Source organism: Carex rostrata, chromosome 17 (genome assembly GCF_964058835.1).
Source record: "Carex rostrata chromosome 17, lpCarRost1.2, whole genome shotgun sequence".
Lineage (NCBI taxonomy): Eukaryota > Viridiplantae > Streptophyta > Magnoliopsida > Poales > Cyperaceae > Carex > Carex rostrata.
The window spans coordinates 4,010,994-4,038,661 of NC_135934.1; the positions used below are offsets into that span (position 1 = coordinate 4,010,994).

The 27,668-nt window shown below is 31.4% G+C and overlaps 1 protein-coding gene across 1 annotated transcript; it reads left to right on the top strand.

Annotated features, from left to right (window-relative positions):
* Positions 1-1,135: 1,135 nt before the first annotated feature.
* Positions 1,136-9,725, top strand: AIM1 (Enoyl-CoA hydratase/isomerase family). The gene is made up of 18 exons (XM_078318519.1): positions 1,136-1,333; positions 1,720-1,791; positions 2,177-2,239; positions 2,321-2,377; positions 2,841-2,908; positions 3,005-3,086; positions 3,187-3,242; positions 3,690-3,992; positions 4,636-4,722; positions 5,102-5,276; positions 5,449-5,570; positions 6,025-6,188; positions 6,973-7,227; positions 7,847-7,968; positions 8,068-8,189; positions 8,453-8,601; positions 9,120-9,258; positions 9,381-9,725. The coding sequence occupies exons 1-18, from the start codon at positions 1,240-1,242 to the stop codon at positions 9,426-9,428; spliced, it is 2,178 nt and encodes a 725-aa protein (XP_078174645.1). The 5' UTR covers positions 1,136-1,239; the 3' UTR covers positions 9,429-9,725.
* The last annotated feature ends 17,943 nt before the right edge of the window (positions 9,726-27,668 follow it).

Genomic DNA, 27,668 nt, shown 5'->3' on the forward strand with positions numbered 1-27,668 from the left:
TCTTAGATTGAAAATCAGCCATCATAAAACTAACTAGAAAATTTGCATGCTCGGTTATTTTTTAAAATTGACTTATTTTAAATTAATAGTTGCATTTCTTGATAATTCAATGACATTTTTTTAAAATTTTTGGGATCTATTACCAATATTTATTATTGCTATCATCAAATGCTGATCCCAAAAAATTTAATAACGTATGGCGGTATGGTTCAAAAATTGAAAATAAAAATAATAATAATAACGAATTAACCGTGAGTCAGTCTCGATTGAACTAAATAATATACATACTTTATGATTTAATTTAATAGCCTTATAATTAATTTTAGTGACTCCAAAATTCAGTTTATTTGAATGATTTATAACGGGTCAGTTTGATGTAATGATAATAAATTAATAACTACTGTTTTGTTACGTCTCAAAGTAGAATGCAATAGAAATAATTTTTTTTTTCAAATAGAACTAAATTTAATATTTTTAACAAAACAAGCACCATTGATTTGGATTATACAAAATACAACTCCAGCGATCCACAGGATCGGTAGAGGTACAAACATGTTTGCTCCACCGATTCGCTGATTGGTGGAGCCATTTTATAATCCATCTATACAATCTGATCACAGAAATCAATAATAAATAGCTCTGGCCATCCTGCGGATCGGTGGAGCAAACATGTTTATGTCTCCACTGATTCTTTTTTTATAAAAATCAAATTAATAATGCTTATTGTGTTAAAATATTTAAAATTAGTTATATTTAAAAAAAATCGAAATAGATAGAACAAATCAACAACCTATGAAATACAAGAAATAAGCAGAAAATAACAACCCCATTTTTTATCATCCTCTAAAAGACCCATATTCTGTTGCTAGTTGAACTATAATACGATTGGTAGAAAGCAAAAAAAGTCTAACAATGTATCAATTAATCCAACTAGAGGAAAAAAAAAAAAAAATTCAAAGCTCTTATTCCGACTAATTTTGCGTGTATCCGTACAATTTCTGATTTTTGAATTGGATTGCTGTAACAAGAGATAAATATCCGACGTGGATAGATCAGGTTAAACTTATCCTTTCACCGCGGTACATCAAACCGAACACCTCCTTATATTACCAGTGCTTCATTCCCGCACTCAAAGCTCTCGTCTGTTGATCGTATCCCAAAACCAAAAGAGATTAGATCAGATACTAATTCGTACCAGTTATCGTTTCTCTAGAATCTAGATCTCTTTTTCGATCCGGCATGTCAGGGGTTCGTGTGACCATGGAGGTGGGGAGCGATGGTGTTGCGCTAATCACAATCACGAATCCGCCTGTTAACGCTTTGCATCCAAACAGTAATTATTTCCTTAATTTTTCTTAATTTTTTAGCTATTTGTTTGGTTATTAGCTATTTTCTTAAGCTTCTTCTTGATTGAGACTTGGAATTGAGAGACCAGCTAGTTGCTAGGGCCTTTTTGCATCTATGCCCTCGGTTTACTTGGTATTTGTGATATCACCACTAGAAGCTTGAATTTGAATTTCTATGTCGATCTGTGTGTGCCTGTTTGTAAAGCTGGTCACTGACTCACCGCCACAGGGAAGCACCGCTTTTTGGGCCCCATAAGAATTGAGCTCACCTATAAGAAATTGATCATATGACATAATGATTTATATCAGAGCATTGTGGCTCTGTAAATTATTCATGCGCTTTTTCTTACTATCAGTTTTTCTATTTCATTAGTAATTGCGGGTCTGAAAGAGACGTACACTGAGGCTATGAAGAGGCCAGATGTGAAAGCAATTGTTCTTACTGGTAAGTTTATAATGGATCACATATATGGTATAACCTTATCATGCTGAATTTAAAGTTTTGATTTGGAACTTTAACATTAGTTTTTTTTTTTTATATGATCATTTGATGGTAGTTCAACAATAGCAATGAAATAATTTGTTTTAGAATTGGCCAAAATATGTTACTCACTGACAATTCTCCAGAAAAAGTAATGCAATTTTGGTGGGTGGTTTCTGGCTTCTTAGGTTATTTGTTAGAATAACCGGGACAAAAACGGATTTAATTATTTTTACATCTTATGTTGTATGTTGCATTATAGAATCCTTTAAGAAGTTTGCTGAATGATGGTACTTAAATTATTCCAAATATTTATCTGAATTTATTGCTATTTTTTTTTTCTAATTAGGCAGTGGAGGCAAGTTTTCTGGAGGCTTCGATATCAATATATTCAAACAAATTCATGAAACGGGTATCCATCAAGCCTCTTAGTTAATCATAAACTCAAATCGTTGGCAACTTTACTAATATCCTAATGCATTGTTTTTCTTAGGAAATTTGTCCCTTCTGCCTGACGTATCTGTTGAGTTAGTGGTAAACATAATGGAAGGTAAATTTGGATTGGTATTAAATTTATTTACATTAGGGTACTTGATATTTATTTTAGAAGACATCACGAGGTGCTTTTTCTAAAATATTCGGCATGGTGTCCGAAGAAATAATAATATGTATACCTGTAGAGTACATGAGAAACATGATGGTCACCCTGAGAATAGGAATTATATCGTTCTTTTTTGCCTATAACTTTGCAAGAACCACATCCATCCCTTTTCTTAATTCTTTGAAATCTGCCCTCTACTCTTCCTTAATGCAGTAGGTTGTACATAGACAAACAGTGAGGAAGGATGGACTATTTGGCCATGTTTTGAAATTAGTTGGACGACATGCGGTTTCTGTGATAGTTTTAGTCAAAGAGATAGAAATAAGTGTTTGAAATTGCCCCCCGTCTGAAATATAATTTTATTATGGTGTTGTTGACCATTAGCCATTGTAATTTTTTGTGTTTATTGTAGATGCTAAGAAGCCTTCTGTTGCAGCGATTCAGGGGCTTGCTCTTGGTGGTGGTCTAGAGATGGCTATGGTTTGTGCAACAATATCATGTCTTTGACTTCATAATTTATTTCTTTTTTCTAATCATATAATTTCATTAGTATTTTATTATTTATTTTCAATTCAGGGTTGTCATGCTAGAATTTCCACGCCAGAGGCTCAGCTTGGTTTGCCAGAGCTGACACTTGGAGTTATTCCTGGATTTGGCGGTAATTATAATTTCTTTGCACTTTTGTTTTTGTTAAGGATTAATTCTCTGTTTGATAGTGTATACACTTGCTCTTACATTTGATGAATTTTGTTGTGTAGGCACTCAACGGTTGCCAAGGCTTGTTGGGTTGGCAAAAGCAACTGAAATGATGTTGGTAAGTTCTAGACTTGACCTTCTGAGTTAAATTTTAAAAATATGTTCATTAATGTTTCCTGGTTGGCTTTGAATCATAGTAAATGTCCATCTCGATAAGTTGTGGTCCTAGATTCCTACTGCAGCGTGTTCTGTTTGTCATATACTCATACTACAGCAATACTTGTACTTTAAATGATGAATTTGTGTAAAGCTTCACATATACATCAAAATTTTCTCTGAGACATTATTTTAAATGCCTTAAAACAATGAAAATGACTTTTATAGGAATTTTTGTTAACCACTATTTCACAAGGATTATTTTTAAATTCTTTAAGTGTACAATAATTTTTATGCTTTTGTCGGGCTATGTGCGAAATTACTAGGTTTTGTGAGTACACTGTAAACTGTCGCATCACAAGACTTTTGGGCTAACAAAAAATGTTCTTCAACTGGTTTTAACATCCAGCTGTCTAAGTTGATTAGAGCAAAGGAAGGGAAACAATATGGCCTGATAGATGAGCTTGCATCTCCATCTGACATAATCAAGATTTCACGTCAGTGGGCCCTAGACATTGCCGAGGGGCGGAAACCATGGCTGAGCTCTTTACGCAGAACTGACAAGCTGTGCTCACTTGCAGAAGCCCGTGAGATTTTGAAAGCTGCGAGGCAACAGGTTAAGAGGCAATTTCCTAATATGCCCCAGCACCAGTCATGCCTCAATTCGATTGAAGAGGGTGTTGTTGCTGGTGGTTATGCTGGTGTTCTCAAGGTGTGCTGTTATTTATATTTTGTTAGTTGATTTTTACTTTAAACAATTTTACCTTGTTTTGCACTGCTTGCAAATCACATATACACCATCTCCTGGTGCGAAGAAACTTAAATAAGTTCTGGATTTTTTTGCAAATAACCCTAATCTTTTGAAATTAAGGTCCATTCAAGCTTAAATGACTTGCTTGCTCCCCTGAGTCCCTAATCTTTTCAAAACACAAAATCAGTCATATGAGTTTTCACTTCCATCTGGTCTTGTGGAAAAATTGGAACACCCGGTAATTTATATAATTTTTCTAAAACTTCTTTTACAAAATTTGAAAACTTAATGGTTTAATTAAAAGTTGACTACTTTTAAAATAGACCCTTAAGTTTTCAAATTTTGTAAATAATCCATAATAATTTTAGACGAATTATATAAATTACCGGGCATTACAATAATCAGGAGGGTCAGGCTTTTATGAAATGGACCTTTGCATTTCCTGCATATAAGAGTTAGGCTCAGCTCGTGCGTATCTAATAACTGTTGTCCACTTGTTTTAAACATAAATCTGTTGAACTTTTGGCTAATATCCAGGATTAGTGTATGTTCTTTGCAACTACATGTAGATTCGGATTAATAGTGAAGTGTTCTTTAACTGCAGGAGGCAAAGCTTTTTAAGGAGCTGGTACTTGCTGACACATGTAAGGGGCTTGTCCATGTCTTTTTTGCACAAAGGGCTACCTCTAAGGTTCATATAATATTTTCTTTTGTAGATTCAATCTTTAATTTCATTTGTGTTTATGAATATGCAATGCTTTTTCCTAGTTTACCTGATTTTTCGATAGTAGATTGTTTTCTAACATAATTGACTTTTCTTTATGTAATGTGCCTATTTTTGCTTAATATCCTTCATTTGCTTTTTTTTTTTTTTTTTTTTGCTCTCTGAGTTCACTATCCCTGAGCATTGCTTCTGTTCCTATTATATAATCCTTTTTACAACAACTCTTTTGCTTGCTTCTTTGCTTGTTCTGTACTAAATACTGAGTACCTTATTTGTTCTAATGTACTAATATATAAATATCAAGTTCTCAATTTGACCTTAGTATGATTTGTTTGATGCAAAATAGGTGCCAAATGTGACTGATTTGGGGCTAAAACCAAGGCAGATCAAGAAAATTGCAGTGATTGGTGGTGGCCTTATGGGCTCTGGAATTGCAACAGCTTGTCTTCTGAATAATATTTCTGTTGTATTGAAGGAAGTTGAACCCAAATTTCTTGAGAGGGGTGTGAAAATGATATCAGGTTAGCATACTAAGTTCTTACCACATTGCATTTTTTGTAGGTGAGTTGGTATCTGTTAGAATCTGGAATTGCAATCAACCACATTTAAGCATATAATTAGATTATTTTGAGCTAAACTTCATTTTTACTGTACTCAACAAAATTTCTTAACTATTTTTTTGCATAAATGAAGGCAATCTAGAAGGCCTTGTGAAGAAAGGCTCACTGACTCAGGACAGGGCAAAGAAGACACTCTCTCTCCTAAAGGGAGTCCTTGATTACGCAGACTTCAAAGATGTTGACTTGGTTATCGAGGTAATATAAATTTTAAAAATATTTTCTTATGCCTAAGGATTGAGAATTTTTTACTTATAGAAATTATTATTAAATAATAAAGGGAAACAGAAAGAGTGCTGGAGTTTTCCAATGACATAGATGGATCTGAAAAAAAAAATTTCAGATCCAAACTTTGGAATCGATTTTTTTCATATCCAAAGTGTTTTTTCCCCTGAAAGAGTGGCTGGCTTTTCTTGAAACAGAAAGTGCCGAAAATTCTTTTTGAAACAGAAAGAGGCTGGAAATTTTTCTGAAACAGAAAACATTTTCGATCCAGAAATAAGTTTTGGATCCATTTATGCCATTGAAATACCCCAGCACTCTTTGTGTTTTCTTTTATTATTTAATAATTTCTATAAATAAAAAAATCTTGTAAGGATTGCACTACTGACCATTACTGGTTACAAACTGACAAACTTGTCTGCTAATTTAGGCGGTCATTGAAAAGATCCCATTGAAGCAGTCGATATTTGCTGATTTAGAAAGAGTATGCCCGCCACATTGCATCCTGGCAAGCAACACCTCCACCATTGATTTAAATATTGTTGGAGAGAAGACACGCTCTCAAGACCGCATTATTGGGGCCCACTTCTTCAGGTATTGCTCTCTCCATGACTTGCAATAAAAAATAGTTTTTTTTTTGGTAAACTTAAAAGGGTCCTTAAGTAGGACTGCTTATTACAACATGCTGTAAATGATGTTCTTTTTGTAGCTTTACTTAAAAATACAGTTCCAGTTCTGGTACCAATAAATTATAATGAGTGAGGTTATGGTACTATGCATAGCGCATATTGGTCCTCGCTATGGACTCCAATTTTCGGTTTGAAAGTCCAAACGGTCGATCCCAACCATTCAACATAGTCTCCATATGAATATGTACTTGTAAACAAAATTTTACATTTTGTAGAATTTTTTTACTATTTTTTAATGGGTAGAAAATCGCTTGATTTGAAAATTCTGGACCATCCAAAAACAGTGATTTTCTACCCATCTAAAAAAATAGTAAAGAAATTCTAAAAAAATGTGAAAGTTTGTTTACAAGTACATATTTTTATGGAGGCCATGTTGAACGGTTCAAATCGACCGTTAAAATTTTGAAAACTAAAATATTGATCCGTAGCACGGACCACTCTGAGCTATGCATAGTACCATAGCCTCACTCAATTCTAATTGCACAACTGCCTGAGCACCTTGATGTTAATTTAAAAACATTCAAAATGTTTTACAAAATTCTGGTAAATTTACTGAATTCTCACAAGATAGGTAATGAATATGGTTAAAAACTAGAGGTCCCAGATTGACATGATAATGATCATGTCATGAAATTTTTCTTTAGCCATCTATTTCTAACATTGGATATTTCATTTTATTTTAATTGCAGTCCTGCACATATTATGCCTCTGTTGGAAATTGTGCGTACTGAGAAGACCTCACCACAAGTGATTGTCGATCTTATGACAGTAGGAAAGATTATTAAAAAGGTCCCTGTAGTTGTTGGAAATTGCACCGGCTTTGCGGTGAATCGTACCTTTTTTCCATACACTCAAAGCTCACATCTACTTGTTCACCTTGGTGTGGATGTTTTTAGAATCGATCGTGTCATTACCAGCTTTGGCATGCCTATGGGTCCTTTCCTGTAAGCTTTCTTTTTCCAAATTTGTTATTCAGCTTTGTTTTTAAATAGCATTTGGTGGAGTTTACTTGAGTGAGGCTATGGTACTTTGCAAAGAGCACATCGATCCGTGCTATGAATCTGTATTTTCATTTTCGAAGTCCAAACAGTCAATCCGAACCATTCAACGTGATCTTTATATGAAATGAAAATGTTCTTGGAGGTCAAATTTTACATTTTTTAGAATTTTTTTACTATTTTTTAAAATAAGTAGAAAATCGCCTAATTTAAAATTTCTGGTCCATCAAAAGTAGTGATTTTCAATCTATATAAAAAAATAGTAAAGAAGTTCTCAAAAATAAAATCCGGTCATAAGGAGATCATGTTGAGCGGTTCAGATCAAATATTTAAACTTTGAAAACAAAGATATGAATCCATAGTACGGGCCAATCCGTGCTTTGCAAAGTACCATAGCCCCACTCGAGTTTACTTAATGCTGGATTCAAAGGCTTACCACATCTGAACTTGCTTGAGTTTTATGTTTTTCAATTTAACCTTAATGAGCTTATTGAGAAATTTCTAGTAGATTGAAATAGTAGACTGCAAAAATGCTCATTTTGATAACTTTGATTTTTCTAAACAGACTCCAAGATGTGGCTGGATATGGGGTAGCTTTGGCAGTGAAAGGTATATATGCAGAGGCCTTCAAAGGCCGTACTTTCGAGTCTGATTTGGTTGAGTTGATGGTGAAAGATGGGCGACAAGGTATACATTTACATCTTTGTCAAATTAAAATAAAATGCTTTTGTTTTTGTTTTTTTCTGTTTGCTTTTATATTATGGAAGTTTCTTTCTGGACTGATAGGTAAGGCAAATGGTAAAGGTTACTACTTCTTTGACAAGGGTAGCAAGCCTAGACCTGATCCTAGCGTACAAGCTGTCATTGAAGAGTCTAAAAAGCGTGCTAATCTCCTTCGTGGGGGAAAGGTCTCACTCTCTCTCTTTTTGAAACCTTGCGAAGTATAAGTTCATTAAATAAAACATAAAATTACATCCATTCTTCTACATCGTCAACATCAAAATAAATCAACATCTAAAAACACAACATTAACTAACAACATAAACATCTAAAGCCAACATAAAAAAAAAAACACCTCTCTCTCTCTCTCTCTGTCAGCATTGTGATGTGTCAGCTGCTTGTGTTGTCTCATTCTAATATCATATACCATTTTTGTGACATATGTATGTAGGCCATAACCGTCAGTGACCAAGAAATAGTAGAGATGATTTTCTTCCCTACTATAAATGAGGCATGCAGAGTCATGGATGAAGGGGTTGTCAGTAAGGCTTCAGACCTCGACATCTCTTCTGTTCTTGGAATGGGATTCCCCAAATACAGGTCAGACTAATTATTCTTTACTCTTTAGCCTACTAAATAGATTTATTTTGAGTGAGGCTATGGTACTATGCGTAGCGCACTTTGGTCCATACTATGGATGTATATCTCCATTTTTAAAGTCCAAACGGTCTATCCGTACCGCTTAACATGTTCTCCATACAACAATGTGCTAGGGTGCAAAATTTTACATTTTTTTAGATAGGTACAAAATCACTTGATCTTAAGATTGCGTACCATCCAAAAGTAGTGATTCTATCAAGCTAAAAAATTAGTAAAAATATTCTAAAAAAATGTAAAATTTGGCCTCCAGTAGATTTTCATATGGAGATCATGATGAATATTCCGAATTCGACTATTTAGACTTTGAAAATAAAAATATAAATTCATAGTACAGAATGCACAGTACCGTAGCCTCACTCGATCTATTTTCATCATTTTTCTGAATCAGTCGAGTAGTTTTAGACTTTTAGTCAATGGCAACGCCGTGCCCTTATCTTTTTACTTTAAACTTGTTGCAGAGGTGGGCTTGTATTTTGGGCTGATACAGTTGGGGCAAATTACATATATTCAAAGCTTTCTAAATGGGCTGAGATTTATGGCGGTTTCTTCACACCGTGCTCTTACTTGGAAGAAAGAGCAAAGAAGGGCATACCATTGGTACGTGATATGTCACATTTACATTCCCCCTCTAATTTAAATGCTTCCCTTGTAATTTTAGCATTATTGGTAGATTTTACTTGCATGATTGAGTTAACTAATGGATTTTCATCATTTTTCAGAGCTCAATGGCTTCATCTTCATCACATGTTTCAAAGGCACGGCTATAAGGACCATTTTGCAAAAATGTGAAGATGGCTTGTACTTTTACCCTGCTACTTGGCCCCACAAGAGAATATTTTTTTTTTAGGACATTCATGCAAAAAAAAAAAAAAACAGCTTCTCTTGTTTTGGTGGTGTTGACCTGTTCGTAAAATAAGAATTTGGGCTAGTTGTCATCACAAAATATTCCGAATAAAACCCTTTTTCTGTATAATTATGTTTATCAAAATAAGGAAAATATGTATAATGCATGTAAATTGTGCACATAGATTTTGCTTAATTTATGTCCCTCCTTTTAGTTCTTCGTGTTTGGGTCTGCTGCATTTGAAGATGCACGTATTGATTTCTGTTTAGATAATTATGACAACATAAAAATCTGTTAAAAATTAAAAAATATTGCATAGATATATTATTATAATTGCATACATATTTAATTAGATCGGTTGGGCTTTTAAGTTGATTTGTTTAATAACGCTAGACACTTGGATGGCATTTTTAAGTGTCGATTTTTGAAAACCACCAAAATTTATGTGCTAGACTATCTGATAATGTATTTATCTTATTTTCATAATTTGATGATCTTTTATTTATTAGCAAAGTTGTGAAATGTCAAATTATCCTTCCGTATTTTAGTAATATTTTGAAATTTTCTATGGCGATAACTATGCAGACAAACTACAGAATTTTGCTGCACGAGATTCAATGCAGTAAAAGAAAAACGAGTAGAACTAGGGTGTTTTTAAGCTCACCAAAGTGTTTGATGAGTTTTAACTTCAAAATCCATCAAATCAGATTTAAATGATGAATCTGAACTGTTAAAATCCGTCTACTTTACGAGTGATGTGTCTACATGTGAAAATTTTAAACATTTGAATTAATTTAATATAAATTCAAGCGGTCAAAAAACATTCAAAAAATGAATGTACTAAAATTAATTTATTAACCTTCTAATTTTGACCGATTGACTTTATACTAAATTAATTCGAATGTTTAAAATTTTTACATGTAGACGCATCACTCGTAAGGTAGGTGGGTTCCAACGGCTCGGATTCGTCATTTATAACTAATTTGATGAATTTTGAAATTAAACTCACCAAACACTTTGGTGAGCTTAAGAACACCCTAGTTCTACTTAAGAAAAACTACAGAAGATAGTATTGTTTGCAGCAACTCAAATTTTGATTACCGTAGAAAAAATTCGGATCGTTCATTTCGAACTAACATGAATATTAATGGAACTTTTTGAATTTTGAATTGATCTGAAATAGTTCAGATTATGATCAGACAGTCTATTGAAGTTCAAATTTAATGTTACGGACTCACCATGAAATACGGTGAATCAAATAAATGGCATGTGGCTTCAATAAAGATGTTGAACCAATTACATACCAAAATATTTCATACTTTTAAATAAGTGACGATGAAAAATAAAATATTGAAGTTTTGTGTTAGGTCTCTTCATATTTATTGAATGGTAATTTTCTTTGAAATATTTATTTTATTTTGGATGTACCGTATTTTTCTTTGAAAAGATCTTTTTCCCATTAACTGTATTGTCATTAAGAGAACATACAGTAACAATTTCAATTCTGAGTATTGTTTTGCAACGGTGATGTTCCACAAGTTCTTTTTTATTTTGTCGAACACAAAAAATTATTTTCCTTAATTATCTTGATGATCCAAATACTGATAGTTTAATTATTGTATGTGCTGATACTTCTCTCAACTGTGCAAAATCAATCAAACGGTTTCTAATAGCATGATTACTATACTATATAAGTTTTTTCATTATTACGATTTGAAAAAATATTACTCTTATTTGATACCAGTTCTTCGAGTTAAATAATAATTATTCTATATATAATGCTTTTGTTGATTTGGTGATTCAAATATAACCCTAAAAAAAAAAAATGTTTGTTGTACTTCGTTGTTGCTCCGTCTAAATTAGACATGTGCTCATATGACAACTATGATAAAATCAACTTATATAAAATGAATAAGTACATACTTTAAAATTTATATTACATCGATAACTATGTCAACATCTTTGCAACTTACATGATAGTAATTTTCGGTACGTAACAGTTGCAACATTAAAATCTTACTCAATTTTCATTATACAAAGCTGGTTTTTTGAGAGAATACAGTTTCAGAAGCTAAGATGTCACATAGGACATGTACCCTTTTATTTAGACCGAGTACCTGCTTTAGTGAAGAAGTGATTTAGGAGCAGCTTCGAAGGTGAATTGGTTGGATATGCAGTGTCAAGAGTAATGGATCATTTGGATCTACAATCTTATGATAGTTTGTACCGGGGGGAAGGGTTCTGAGCTGGACAGTATTTGAAATTATTATGTGATGAGTCTAATTTGAGAAGATTACAAAACAAGTCACTTTCGAAATTTATGTTAGAGTTAGAGATGTTTTTAGTTTATATCAAATTTGGTGTAGTTCCATGTACCTAATGTTAACTACACTTTCCATCCTTCTTAGTTTTATTATCTTTATAATATTTACAAAAATCAAATTCAGACTTATACTTTTAAAGAAAATAACTAATTAATTTAGTTGAGTTATATATCTTCTTGTGCTGTACATCATGTATCAGCCTTTTCATTTGATTTTCTCTGATTTCTTAGCAAACATATATAATAATGATGGACATATTTTTTAATAAATTTATGTAAACGAATAATGTTCTCGAGAAAAATATATTGATATATATAGAAATAACGCATGCATAATGCATTTCATCACTCTTTTATGATTTTTTATCTAAACCTGCTTAAACATTATATTTGTGTGACTAAACTTGCATCTAAAATGTGTTGATTTGCCTTTTGTCATGAATGCTTTTATTTTTTTAAGTTTTTAGATTTAAAATGCAAAATATTTATGTTTTGGTATCGATCTGATATGGTTCAAATTATGAGGAAAAAAAATATAGTTATATAAAATTTCTTCTATTTGTTATTATATTAGATGAGAAGGTTCATAATAATATTATGTTTTTAAGAGTTGTTTTTCTTTGTGAACTTTCTAATTCTAATTAAAAAAATAAGATATTTTATGAGATGTCAGATGTTTTGATTTGACCGTGTGTTACTAAGCTGATGATAGTACCCGTGCTACAGTACCCACACTGTACCCGCAGGGGAGCCAACAAAAATTAAATGTGAAAAATAACTTTTTTTAGGGATCACAAAAACTCTGCAATTCGAATTTTTTTTCCTAAAGTATTAATATCTATACACGGAAGTATTTATACCTATGTACGGAAGTATTTATATCTATGAGGTAAACAATTATTTATTGTGCGGGTACTGTAGCACAAAGATAATAGTACCTGCAACACTGTACCCACGGGGGGACCACTGAAAATTAAATGCAGAAAGATAACTTTCTACATGGACTGCTAACTCCATAATTTTAATTTTTTTCCATATTATTAATATCTACATAATTTTTTCTTTCAAATGAGATCCATGATGACGTACTTTCAAACTTGTCATCGCGCAATCATTTATACCTCGCCGTACAAGTATTTATACCTATATTTGCAAGTATTTTTTACATATGACACTGAAAGTATTAATATCTAAGCACTGAAAGTATTTATACTTATACATTGAAGTATTTATATGCATGAGGTCATCTATTTTTGTTAGAGGAAGGCTGACGCGGGGATGATTGGGGAACTCGAAAAAGAATAATTATAACAAGTCACGCATCAAAATATTAATATTTTTTTAAGTGTTGATATCTTATCTTCTAAGTATTTATAACTACGAAAGTATACATATCTACGTATTTTTTACATATGACACTAAAAGTATTTTTATCTATGCATTGAAGTATTTTTTCTTATGAAGTCAACAATTTTTGTTAGATAAAGGTTGACGCGAGAATGAGTGCGGAGATTGTAAAAGGAAAACTATATAATTAACGGGGACCATAGAGAAATGATGCTGCTGGGATTTTAAAATAATAATTAGTTTAGATTATATAATTAGTGTGGACCATAATACATTAAGAAAAGAAAAAGAAATAGGAGAAAAATACGTTGACCGGTAGTCAGGTGGTACCCAAGAAAGTCAGGTTTACAATGTAACCCAAATATCTTTTCTTAGTAGCGGAAAGTTTTTCACGCACTTTGTACCAAAAGTCCTAAAAAAAAAAAAATCTAAATCGATTTGATTTAAAGATTGACTCTCAAGTCTCTCCATTAGGATTTAATTCATAGGGTGGGAGGAGAGAAGATGAACAACAAACTGCACTGAAAGCCTGAGAAGATACTATGAAGGAAGTCACTTAAATCTTCTGTCAAATTGGAATGACCTATAGCACGAACCAAACGCCCCCTAAATGCAGTACTGTAGCACAAAATACTATAGCGCGGGTACTAAAATAATTATTCAAAAAACTAATTTATCTATTTCGATAAATAATATCGATTATTTACCTCATATAACAATTACATTTCGTTACAGAGAAAAAAAAATGTACAATTTTAGATGTAGCCACATATAAATCACCTAATCTCTGTACTGATGCATAGTGTTCTGAAACTGTGTTGTGTCATGTTTAGACGTATTCGAAACACGTACCATGCCAACATGTCTAAAGTTTGAAACGTATCGTACCGAACAATATCGTACCGAAAATCTATGTAAAGTTTCGAATTGAATCTGATTGGTAGTTGTCTTGCCCATAGTAACAAATGAATTATTCGGGTTCGGTTTAGCGAGGTCAAAAATTCATGATTTAAATATATTTCGGATATAATTCGGAAATAATATGGATCGAAACTAAGTTCTAAATCTAAGATTTTTTTTAATTTTAACATTAAATAACAACTTGAATACAAACTTTTATATATAAAAACGAACACAGAAGATCAAGTCTACACTTTAAAACCCAATAAGAAATATTTAACACTAAAGGTTACCCTTCTATTTTTTAGATTTGGTTGAATGATTTTAATAAGATCTACACCATTAATTTCAGATCCAACCGTTGAAATCTTCACTAAACATGCAATGAACTCTTTTTAAATTGGAGAGGACCCCAACAGAATGCAAAAATTTGGGTTCACGTGGTGTAGCAGCCTAGGCCTAGATTCCTAGAAAAACGCGAATTCAAAATTTATCCAGATTTGAAGCTAAAGGTGTGGACGTTTTTTTGCGAATTTAACGCGAATAAAATATAAAATTAGTTAAATTTGCGAATTATTTGTGAATAATTCGTTTAATTCGCGAATTAATGTTTTAATCGCAGATTGATTCGCAGAGTACTCAAATCCGAATTATTCGCAAATTATTCGTGAATAATTCGCGTACTTTGTTACTATGATCTTGCCTACCAACCCATCTTCTTCATTTTTCTGTTTGATGGATCAAAATTATCCTAACAATACATTCCAGCTTCTGTATTTTGGTTGCATTTACAGAATTTGCACAAATAAAGATTAAAATTTACACAAATATAATTAAACAAATTAAGTTGATGTGTCAGGTTTTTCATTTGATTCTCTCTAATATATTAGAAAAACATATATAATAATGGTGTGTTTCTATATTATTGAGTCTCATAATTATAACATATATGTAATACATTTATGTAAATTAATAATGTTTTCGAGAAAATATATTGATAAAAAGAATGCGGAATGCATTTCATCACACTTTTATAATAATTTATCTAAACCTGTTTAAACATTATATTTACGTGACTATATTTACTTGCATCTAAAAAGTGTTGATAAAATGAGACATGATTACACATTTATGTAATCATGCAATTTTTTTTTCCAAGAAAATTTCATCAAAAAGAAAAAGACATTCTAAGATTCTGAATTGTACTTCTGTAGATCTCGTTTAAATAAAGAGTGAGGTTACGGTACTATGCATAGTGCATATTGACCTGCGTTATAGGCTTAAATTTTCGGTTTGAAAGTTCTAACAGTCGATCCGAACCGTTCAGCATAATCTCCATATGAATATGTACTTGTAAACTAAATTTTACATTTTGTATAACTTTTTTACTATTTTTTAGATGGGTAGAAAATCACTTGATCCGAAAATTTTGAACCATCCAAAAAACAACGATTTTCTATCCATATAAGAAAATAGTGAAAATTAAAAAAATATATAAAATTTAGTTCACAAGTACATATTCATATGGAGACCATGTTGAACGGTTCAAACCGACCATTAGATCTAATTGTGAAAATAAAAATATTAATCCGTAGTACGGACCAATCTGCGTTATTCATAGTACCATAGCCTCACTCTCGGGCTTTCCTTGTACTATATTAATAAATAGGCCTCAATTTAAACAACTGGAAAGGATTAATATATGGGTCTCATTAATGTTTAGAATTGATGAGGGATCGATGGTGAGGCATTTTTTGGTGGAAAGAGTCGTCAACTTTTACTGCACCAAACACATCCAAAGAGGCCGAGGCAATATTAAGCGTAGATTCTAAGAAAGTTTTTTGAGGTTTACGTAATACAATTTCCTCCACAAAAGATGATTAATAATTTGCATTCTATGTGCTGAAAAAAGAAGTCATATACATATATAACATGTGCAAAGGTTGAAATCTGGAGGCTAGACTTTCACATTTCTCTTAAAATAATAATAATAATAATAACATGTGCTAGGTTAAAATGTATTATTGATTGTGCTCTAAGTATACCTCACATCTTTATCTTTGTTCTCAACATGATATCCATATTAAAATGTACTTAGAAACAAACAAAATTTCATACTTTTTGAAAAAAGTTTACTATTTTTTTTTTAAGATAAATACTAAACCACTGTTTTTGGATTGTAGTTCATAATTAACAATCATCTTTCTATATTAATGATTCGAGCAAAGAATTAACTAAATTCATCAGGTAATTTAGAATAATTTATGTCATTTGCTAGTTCATTGATTCAGTGTCATGTCGGAATAATAAGTTCCCTACTTCTTTTCTTCATTGCCTTTAGTTCATTTCGCCAAGTTCTATCGATTCAGTTCTGACATTTTCGGCCAGCTAATTAGTTTCAATTCTATGTTGCTCTTAATTGTTTGTGATCTGACAATATGGGTTTCGTGATACAAATAAAAAAGTCTTTAAAAATATAATCTTTTTTTGAACCATCTCACCAAAATTTAATAACAAGTTTCAGAATTTGTATGAGAAAAAAAATATATAGTTCTCTAAAAGTTATTTTATACAAATTCAATTCTGAAACTTGGGATTATATTTTTGATGAGATGGTTCAGAAAAATATTATATTTTTAAAGACTTTTTTTATTTGTGAACTTTCTAATTCTAATATAAAAAAAAATATGAGATTTTTGATTTGATAGTTTAGTACTGTAAAAATATTTTCATCTGGTTCAATATACAACATTAATTATAACTCATATAATAATTACATTTCGTCACATGAAAAAAAATGTACAATTTAAGACGTAGCCCAACTAAATAACCCAATTAATCTCTAAACTGATGTGCTCATGATATATATGACAACCATGAACAAGTAAAACAGATTTATGTAACGGAAAAAAAAAATATCACTTAAAATATTATCATGCCTTGTAAAATTACATTGGTGGTTAGAATTGATAAGAGATACAAGGGAAAAAAAATACATTCATGCTGATGTGCTTTTTGGTGCAAAGAGTTCTCAATTTTATGGAAGCTTTTTTTAGATTTAATAAAAGAATGTGGAATGAATGATTGAGCGACAGAGATGAGAAAACTTGAGAGTCGTTAATGACGGAATAAAAAAAAAGAGAACTTATAAAAGTATTTCATTATTAGCTGAATTAGTTCTTTACAATTGTCGCCTTTATATTAATGATTTGATTACATAAAGATTTTTTAAAATTTATCAATTAATGGGGAAGAATTTAGAAATTGAGACAAATCAGCTACCAGTTGATCACCAGTAGTGTCACATCAGATTTATGAAATCTTAATTGCCTCTCTTCAACATCTTTAGGTGATTTTGCTGAGATCTATATATGCAGTTCCAACATTTGATGCCTGCTGGTTAGTTTGTTCTTGCTTGTGCTCTGACAATGCAAATTATGCGCTTCAGTTATTACATATATTTTAGTTTTAACTGCTTCAATCAGCTTTTACAACTGGATTTGGTGCTCATATCACACAGTTTTAATAGCCTCGATCTGCTTTGCCTGTGCTGCTTTCAAATCAGCTTCTGAGCTGAATGTGTTAAAAATACATTCCAGCTTCCTTGTATTCATTGTCTCTACATAATTTGCAAAATTCAAAAGCAAACTTGTTCTTTCAAGCAGAATAGTTGATAACTGAATCACTGGCTATATTTGTATCTTCTTGTATTGTGTATCTCATTTGATAGGCAAATTAAGGCTATGTGTCACTGTTCTCATTTGATTATCTCTAATATCTTAGCAAACATATATAATAATGGTGTCTTACTATATTATTGAGCCTTATAAATATTCAGGAATATAATGAGCCATCATTTGCAGATGTAGTTCTTTAATAATTTTTGTAAATTAATAGTGTTCTAGATAAAAAAAAATTATTGATAGAAAGAACACAAAATGCATTTATCACACTTTTATGATTTTGTTTTCACTAAACATGCTTAAAATTATATTTATGTGAGTAAACTTACATATAAAAAGTGTTGATTTTGCCATGAAATAGACACACATGATTATCCATTTATAAGGCTGCTAATGAGTCAAGTTGAGTCCGAGTTGAAAGTAATTTGGATTCAACTCGTGAATTCATGAGCCGAGTTGAGTTTGAGTTGCTAACCAGTTTTGAGTCAGAAGCTCTAACTTTGATTCAACTCGTGAACAACTTGAGTCAACTCGAGTTGACTCGTGACTCATAGATAGTACATAGTTAATCAAATTAAAAATTACCAAAACAAAGTATGCCAAAATAGATAGTACATAACTTATCAAAATAGTGCACAATTTTAAAATTTTACATAGTGAAATAGTGGCCAATACATAATTAAATAATACAAAGTTTACCAAATTACTAAGTAGTACAAAGTATAACAAAATATTACATAATTTATCAAGTCAATGAGACAACCGAGTTGGAGGCAACTTAGATTCAACTGGTGAGACAACCGAATCAATAAACTCAAGACAGTTTTGACTCGAGTCAGTTTCAACTTGAGTTATTAGCGAGTTGAATCTAATTAAAACTGATTCCGAACGAGTTATAAGTCATGAGTTTCTTTGAACACCCCTACCCATTTATGTGGTTATGCAAATTTTTTTCCAAGAAAATTTCATCAAAAAGAAAGATTCTGATGAATTATACTTGGGTAGATCTCGTTTAATTTTTTCTTTTTTTTACCATCGTTTGAATATAAATTTGTTTATATAACCTTTTTGCAAGATGGGTATTGATTTTTTATCTAACTGAAAATACTCAAACATTATACTTGTTGTGACTAAGCTTGCATTTGAAAAGGTGTTGATTTTGCCACAAAATAGATCATGCAAATTATTTTTCCAAGGAAATTTGAAAAGGTGCTGATTCTGTTGTTACCTACCGTTCCGAACTTGTTTTTCATAACCTTTTGCAAGATGGGCTTTGTTATAGATATTGGGCTTTCTGTACTGCATTACGAAATGGGCCTCCTTCACGTTTAGAATTGATGAGGGATGTTGAGTTGCTGAGGCATATTTTACCGCGCCAAACAATAATATAATATTAAGCGTAAAATTTAGTACGAATTATAAAATTTGATGAGATTTGTGCCACAATTTCCTTCACATAAATTTGATTAATGTTGTGTCTGATTTTGATTGCAACGAGGATAGGAGAATGTGAAATTTTATAATGATTGATTTGAGATGAGAATCATTAATGGCAGAACAGTGACGAAATAAATAAAAAAGAGAACATGGAAATAAATAAATTATTATATATTTAATTATTTTATTAGAGACAAAATTAACTAAATTTATTGAATAATTTAGAAAATTTTAGGAGATTGTCATAAATCAGCAACTAGTTAATCAATTCATTGCCATATAAGATAAATGAGCTCTCTAGACTGCCTTTATTCATCTTTTTTAGTTGATTTTACACATAATATTTTGTATTAAATATTTATGGCAAACTTGTCAGTTTCAATTTTGCTCTTGCTTGTGATCTTAAAATGCATTGATAGGTGCTTGTATTGCTCGCCAACCTTTTATGGTCTTTGAATAGGCTGAGCTGTAAACTTTGGTAGCCTCTACCAATATTTCAAAAAAAAAACCTTTTTCCTTTCTACTTTCAGCTTCGTATGTAGTTTTGGTTACCTTGACATAATTAGTAAAAAATCAAGATGACATTTGGATGTTAGGAATTGTTAGTCCATAAACCATTTAGTGCTATTATATATTGTTTAGTATTATACATCTCTTTTGTTAAACAAAGGTTATGTGTCTGCTTTTTCATTTAATTATCTCTGCTATCTTAACAAACACATATAAAAATTTAATTGTGTCTTACTATATTACTGAGTCTCATAAATATTCATAAATATAATGAGCTATACTAAATATATACTTCTTTAATCAATTTATGAAAATGAATAATGTTCATGTTCTCCAAGAAAATAGATTGATAGAAAGAATGCAAAATGCATTTGATCACACTTTTATGATTCTTTTTCTAAACCTGCTTAAAATTATATTTCTGTGACTAAACTTGCATTCAAAATGTGTTATTTTTCCATTGAATGGACACATGATTACCCATTTATAAGGTCATGCAAATTCTTTACCAAATAAATTTCATAGAAAAGAAAATGAGATTCTGAATTTATTTTTATAATCTTCTTGCATTATGGGCTTAGGAATAGATATTGGGCTTTCCTTGGACTGTAATAAAAAATGGGCCTAATTTTAAACAACTTGGAAAGAATAAGAAAGAAATGAAACGAGACTTCTTTTTGTGACTCCTGACAAGTGGGCCCATTTACTACGGTTGTGCTGGTGTAGTCGCGTCATACAGTGGGAATCCTGCACTATCAGTATCAGTCACACTGTCGCTGTAATTACATGCGAGAAATCTCTGGCATTGTTCGTACTAGTTGTCATACCAGAAAACGCTTTTTTTTTTTTTTTGGTTGGGGACCATGGTAAAATGTACTGGTAAAATGTACAGGCATGATATGATACACCTCCAGTACAGTACCTAATAACATTGACTTAACTGTTCGGATTTGACTTGAATTGAAGCTTCTTCATATTTTGAGCATCATATTTTTTTTCTTATTTTTATTTCAACAAAATATTTTGGGCGTATTATCTTAATTAATTATGATTGACATTAATACATTTTTATGTACTTGGTTTAACTATTACTGTCATTGTTTTTTTAAATTACACACAATAATTAATTATATATCCTCTTTTAATGTAATTTTTACACATTTGAAAAGAATATAATTATATCAAAGCTCTATCTGGCAAAATGGAATTAACAGCTTTAATATGCATTGATACAATGATAATTAATAATAAAAAAAATTAGTGGTTCAAGTTCATTTAGCTAATGCATATTGTGTTGTTAATTATAAGTTAATAACGGATGCAGTCAAGAGATAATAACTCAGAAGATAGCCGCTTTACTTTTTGTTACATTTTCTTTAAATTAAATTATTTAACAATATTGTTAAATTGAAATGTATAATTGACTGATTACGTTAATTGTGGTAATTAGTTTTTTTTTTTTTTTTTTACTGGAAGAACCAATTCAATTGATACATTGGACAATTTGGTTCATACACTTTCTGTTGTTGGTAGGGCTGCACAAAAAATTCGTAGTTCATGATTTGATTCGAGTTTGATTCGAAAAAGTTCGAAATTAATTCAAATCAAATTCAAACTGGACCTGGTTTGTTCAAAATAGGTTCACGAACTATTTTAGTTCGAAATTCAAAGTAACGTGAACCGTTGATTTCCGCTGATGACTTATGTTCGCTGATGACTTAAAAGTTAAAACATAAGGCTACTCAGCCATAAGTCGTAATTCGTAAGTAGTAACCCTCGCTCTCAGTTCTAAAACCCTAGATGATTTTCACCTCTCGCTTTCGGCGACTACGATCACTCTTTCTTGTCATAAAATAGTTCGTAAAAGATTTGAAATTGAGTTCGTAAAAAATTCGATTCGAAATTAATTCAAACCAAACTCAAACTGAGTAAATTCGTTTCGGTTCGTTTGCACCCCTAGTTGTTGGTGTTGTGTTATTATTATTATTATTATAATACTAAAATCCTATGTTCTTACCCGCATATATATTATACGAAATTAATACGAGCTAATCAGCATACATTAGATCATTAGTCTATATATATTATTTTAAAAGAATTGCTTATTCATGCAAAAATAAATATATCTAAGTACTAGCTACCAGCTAGTACACTTGTTCAGAGAATAACCTTTGTGAAAAATGCATCTTTCATGGTGGGATTTATATTCCGGAGCGTGTATATAAGGTCTTTTAATTTGAAAATGAAAAAAATTAACCACGAGAAAATATATGAGAATCAAATATATGTACACTAATGCATGGAAAAAATACGAGGTTGAACTCGTGCCTTTTCTTGCTCATTCTTCATTTGCATCTTATCAATTTTGTTTTTTTTTTTTCATAACAAGTGCATTTTATTTTATTTTTTAATTAATTATAATTAATTATACTCCTTTTTACCATCACTTTTACTTGTACCATTTTTGCACCATTAATTTCTTTATTTATTTTTACAACTTTTTTACAATTTTACAATTTTATTTATTAAATTTCCTAAATATTATCAAATTTTAATTATTAGACATTAGATTATTAGAATTGATAAAAAAATGTCAAAAATATTAAACCAAAAATTATTATTGACAATAAATCTTTAAAAAGAATAAATATATAACTTTTCAAAAATATCTTTCTCAAATATAATTTTCTACAACTATATCCACAATATAACCGAACATTTATTTCAGCATATTCTCATAGTTATTCTCAAACATATATATCGAACTTATATACCCAAGAGTATGAATTCTCATAAATTAAATTTTGGATTTAATTATGTATCCGTTGCACAATCTTGTGACAACCGAATATGTATTAAGAAGCTTGATACTCCATTTCATTGCAAAAAAAAAAAGAAAAAAAAGGGAGATTTAACCTAGCCGCCTCATTTTTCTACTCCATTTCATTTCTATTAATTTCTTCTAGATCTCAATCCAATACACTAGTATACTCTTCTCTCCCGTCTCTATCTCCTTGAGTGGAGAAGAGAATGAGAGAGAGGGGAGGGAGTCGAGCAAAGCAGAGCCGACCGGAGCCGAGAGCGCAGTATCGTTGGAGCTTGAAGCGTATAGTCTTTACTCATTTCTATTGGAGCGAGGCGGTAAGTTGATCCGATCGTCGAAGCACTGCGGTGAGTAGATCTGACTGTCAGAGCGCCGGGGTGAGTAGATCCGACCGTTGGAGTGTCGGGGTGAGTAGATCCGGCCGTTGGAGTGCGGCGGTAAGTAGAGGCGGTGAGTAGATTCGGCCATCGAAGAGCGACGGTGAGTAGATCCGGCCGTCGAAGCGCTGCGGTGAGTAGATCGAACCGTTGGAGTGCAGCAGTGAGTGTTAAAGCGTGACGGTGAGTAGTTTGGACAGTCGGAGTGTGGCGGCTATTGAACGAAAACAAATCCAATCGTGGAGAAGGTTAGAGAATGATGTATTAAGGTGTTTAAGAATGTAAATAAGTAAAGATTAGATGATGAGAGTAGTTTAGATAAATTAATGAGAATAAAAGAGTTTAGATTTAGGAATTTGAGTCATTTGACTCATTGTAAATATGTTAATTATCAATGAAATTGTTAGTTGGCATTTAAAACTACTAACCTTCAAAAATATGTATTAAGAAAAATCATGACAGACAACTAAGAAAGTAAAAGATGACAGAAATAACATATATACTAACTTCTACAGTATTCTAGAAATTTAAGAACATTATGTTGGTGTGTATCAGGGAATGATGGATCAATTAATCACAGGGGTATCTAATTGATGTAATAATGTAGAATTAGTTGTTGTAATCATATTTATCAATATAACTTTGATAGCCACTATCAAGTTAAAAAAAAAAATCTATCATATTTGTTCTCACGGATTAATATATTTTAGTGGAACCAAATGCCCCAAAATTTGGGGGCAATATGGGGTTACAAAACATTTTCCAAAACATGCACCAAAACAAAAACAAAAACAAAACAAGAAAAAATCAAGATGAAGATCATCACATGAAAGAAAACAAAAATGTATGAAAAACAAATGCTAGAGTCACATCATGTCATCAACCAATTAATAAATAGCACCGAATTAATTAATTAATTAGGTCCCTTCCAGACTTCCACCGAAAAACCAACTCAACAATTATAAAGGCTTAAAGCAGTGCTTATTGCTTTCCTAGTTTATATATTCTGGTTGAGATGAACCTTCTCCAGTTTTACCAAACTGGAGTGTCCATTCAATTCTCAATTGCTATAAGGATTTTAGCACTTACGATATACTTTTCAAAATAAAATCATTTTGTTAATCAGTTTTAAAGTATATTATAATCGAAAATGACCGCGAATCCTTTTTTGATTTAATAACCATAAACAAATTGGAAGTTTTAAATTCACAATATTCCCACAGCAACCTAGAAGTATTTCTCCAAATTTAAGCGAAGTCTTAAAACCTAGCTTATATATGATCAACATTGACGTTGTAAATTATAATAAATTGATTCTAAAGATCATATATAGTCAGGATGGATTCATGATTTTTATCATCAACACATTAATTAGCTAATTGGATACTAGATAAAAAATAATATTAATATCCTAACTCATAATTTTCAAAGCTTTGACTTTTAATTTCAAATGCTCTCGCTTTTAATCATAATTATCAATCCAAATTCAAAGAATTAATTTATTCTAATTTTAATCTAAATTAAATCAAAATTACAGATCAGAATTAGAGGGGAGGAGGGCCAAAAAAAATTTAGAGAGAGAAAGTTGGTTCGGACCTATAAATCCCTATAAAATTTCGAAATCCAGAGAGAGTAGTTCTCTCTCCTTGGCTTCACTTAGGTCCACCCCTGTATATAGCTAGTTGGTATATATAACATTGAAATTTTTATTACATACATTTGAGTCACTTATAATCAGGATATAACTAATTGCGGATATTATATGATTATAATATTTTAAGGATTCAATATGTGCATTAAGTTCTTAAGTCTGTTAGTAGTGGTTAATTTGAAAAATTAGGTAAAAAGTTCAAAATGACTACAAGTGTACATTTTTGTAATGAACAAATTGTGTATTATGCAATAGCTCATGTGTTTGTATCAGTGTTGTAAATAATGGTATGTGCTCGTCGGACGGATAGAGTACCGCCAAGCAATTAATTGAGAATAATCGGCTATAATCGGAAATAATCAGCTAATTAGTTGAGAAAATATGTGACTAGTTTAGTCACCGCCAACGAAAATCGGCTTAAACGGCCGATTTTTACAACATTGGTCTGTATATATTACGTACATAATTGTCAAATGTATATATCTGAGAGTTTAAAAATAAGTCGGAAAATATAAAATTGTCATTAACAGTTGTCAGCATTCGTTTTAACAAACTGTACATATATACTAATGATGTTTACTTAAAATAGATAAATTTACATTCTAATTACTGAGATATTCATTGCATTGGAATATTTAAGGCGTGTTGTTTACCCTGGTAGTTATGACTTATGAGCCCCGCTTTCTTTCTTTCTTTCTTTCCTTTTGAAGTGGGGACAGAGAGAGAGAGATGAGAGAGAAAGAGAAATAAGAGAAATAGAGAGAGAGAGAGAGAGTCCCACTGGTGGTTTGAGAAATGGACTCCTCCATATGTTCTATAAATCGATGGTTCTTGCCATTGTCTGATCCCCATGCCAATCACAGAGAGCACAAAGAAATTAGAGAGTGATAGAGAGAGAAAGTGAAACAAATATAGGATGAATTAGATGGACTCCATTGAAAACCAAAGAAAAGAAAAAGAAAAAGCTTCTCAAATATTCTTTGATGACTTCTTAAAAAGAAAAAGGTTACTTAGGACTTCTTCTTAAAAAGAAAAAAGTTACTTAGGGTTTAGAAAGATGTCTGATATTTATTTTAATTATTTAGCTGGTTTTAGTCAAAATTGAAAGGGGGGGGGGGGGGGGGGGGGAGGGGGGGGGGGGGGGGTTCAAAGTTCTAACTTTCATTATTTACCTGTCATATTCACCAAAAGTATAAGAGTCATGATGGTTTTGATAAAATTTAGTATATATATATAATGTTCAAACCTTGCAATAATTGCATATGTTTGTTCATGTAGGATTCATGGAATATGCTTTAACAGCAAATCCTATATCTTTTTAAGTCATATATGGTAGTGCAAATAGAGTTAGAAATATTTTGGTGAACTAAACTAATTAAAAGTTCATGGAAAAAAAAAAAACTGATCACACAAAAATGAAAAAAATGTATGTTTTCAGTTTATTGAGGAAATAATGCATGTAATTCAATTTGGTTAAGGCATTTGCATGCATGCTTAAATTAATTTCAAAGGTGACAAACTGACAAGGAAAAATTCTCTTAGTTGGATACTTTTCATTTTAAACTGAGGTTTGCTAATTAACGTAGAATACCAACAAAATTATGAAGAATATATTAATAATAATGTTTTTATTGCATTTATCACAATACTAACACAATTATGCAGAATTCAATGATAGAAATGCTATTATTTGAATTTTATCACAAATTAACAGTCACCATGTAGCTTCCTCACCGCAACGAAAAAAAAAATATGTACAGTACTTGCAAAGAAAGCAATTTTACAAATGAAAAAAATAACAATACAAGCGCAGATAACATGCATGCACACTCACTACATATTAACAATCATTTACTTATATTCGTGCATACCCAATACACATCTAATTAATATAGATTATTGTTCAAATTCAGTCTTAAGCTAGTAGTTAATTAATGTAATGCTCTCCACACGTAGAATAGTGATGTAAATATCTGGCGTCTTGTGACATGTCATGACAAGTTATACTGTGACTTGTCATGACAAGTTATACTGTGACTTGTCATGACAAGTTATACTGTGACTTGTCATGACAAGTTATACTGTGACTTGGATCACATGTTGTGTGGTGCCGGATAACATGCTATGATTAAATTGTGATGGACAGTCACAGCAAATTAGTTATGCATGCATGCCGTGATCATCCATGTTATGTTCAAATGTGACTGGTCGCGCTTGGTAATATTTAACTATTTTTTTTTCAAAATTTAAGTTAGTTTATTTAAGATTCACCATTATATTAAGATCTAACGAATCTAATCACGTGTGGGTCGCGTGAGCATGTGTGGTGTAATGACGTGACTAAATCAATTTGCCTGTTGTACTGTGTTGTGCTAATTTAATTTTTGAAAGATAGTCACATTATACAAATAATTATAACACGGAACATGCAAATCACGACACAGTCAAGTGACCGGTATATGTGTCACCAAGGTTCTAAATAGTGCACTATAGCGTTTTCAGACCATAAAAGTTATGGCGCTATCAGCGCTATAGCGCTCTATTTCGCACTATAGCGGTGCTATTTGAACATAGCGCTATTTTTTTAATCAGTCCGCTATGACGCGATAAACGCTATTTAAACCTTTGCGTGTCACTGACGTACTCAGTTACGGGGCGTGATATTAATTTTTACATCCAGGAGGTTTTTAAATGGAGAAATAATTCTGATCATTAGAGAAATTTTGCTTAATACTCCGTAACACCAACTGCTAATTTTATAACAAAATGCAAACTATGTTAAAGAAAAAAATAAACCAACTGGTTCATTTATTAATTAAGTGTGTATCATGCATGTACAAAATAAAATAAATGATCAACAAATCAAATGCTAACGTTATATATATACTATATATATCGAACGTCATGACAAGATTAGTACGTATATATTCTATTAATTGCTTGCATGAAGGCCCCTAAAAATGATATAACATTAGTATCATAATCCCATCCAAATGCTTTGACACAAAAGCATTTAGTAATATGTATCTTTCGCTTTGCAATTCTGACTGTTAATTGTATATATATGTATATATACTAGATTGCACTTGTATCTATATTATTTGTAAACTA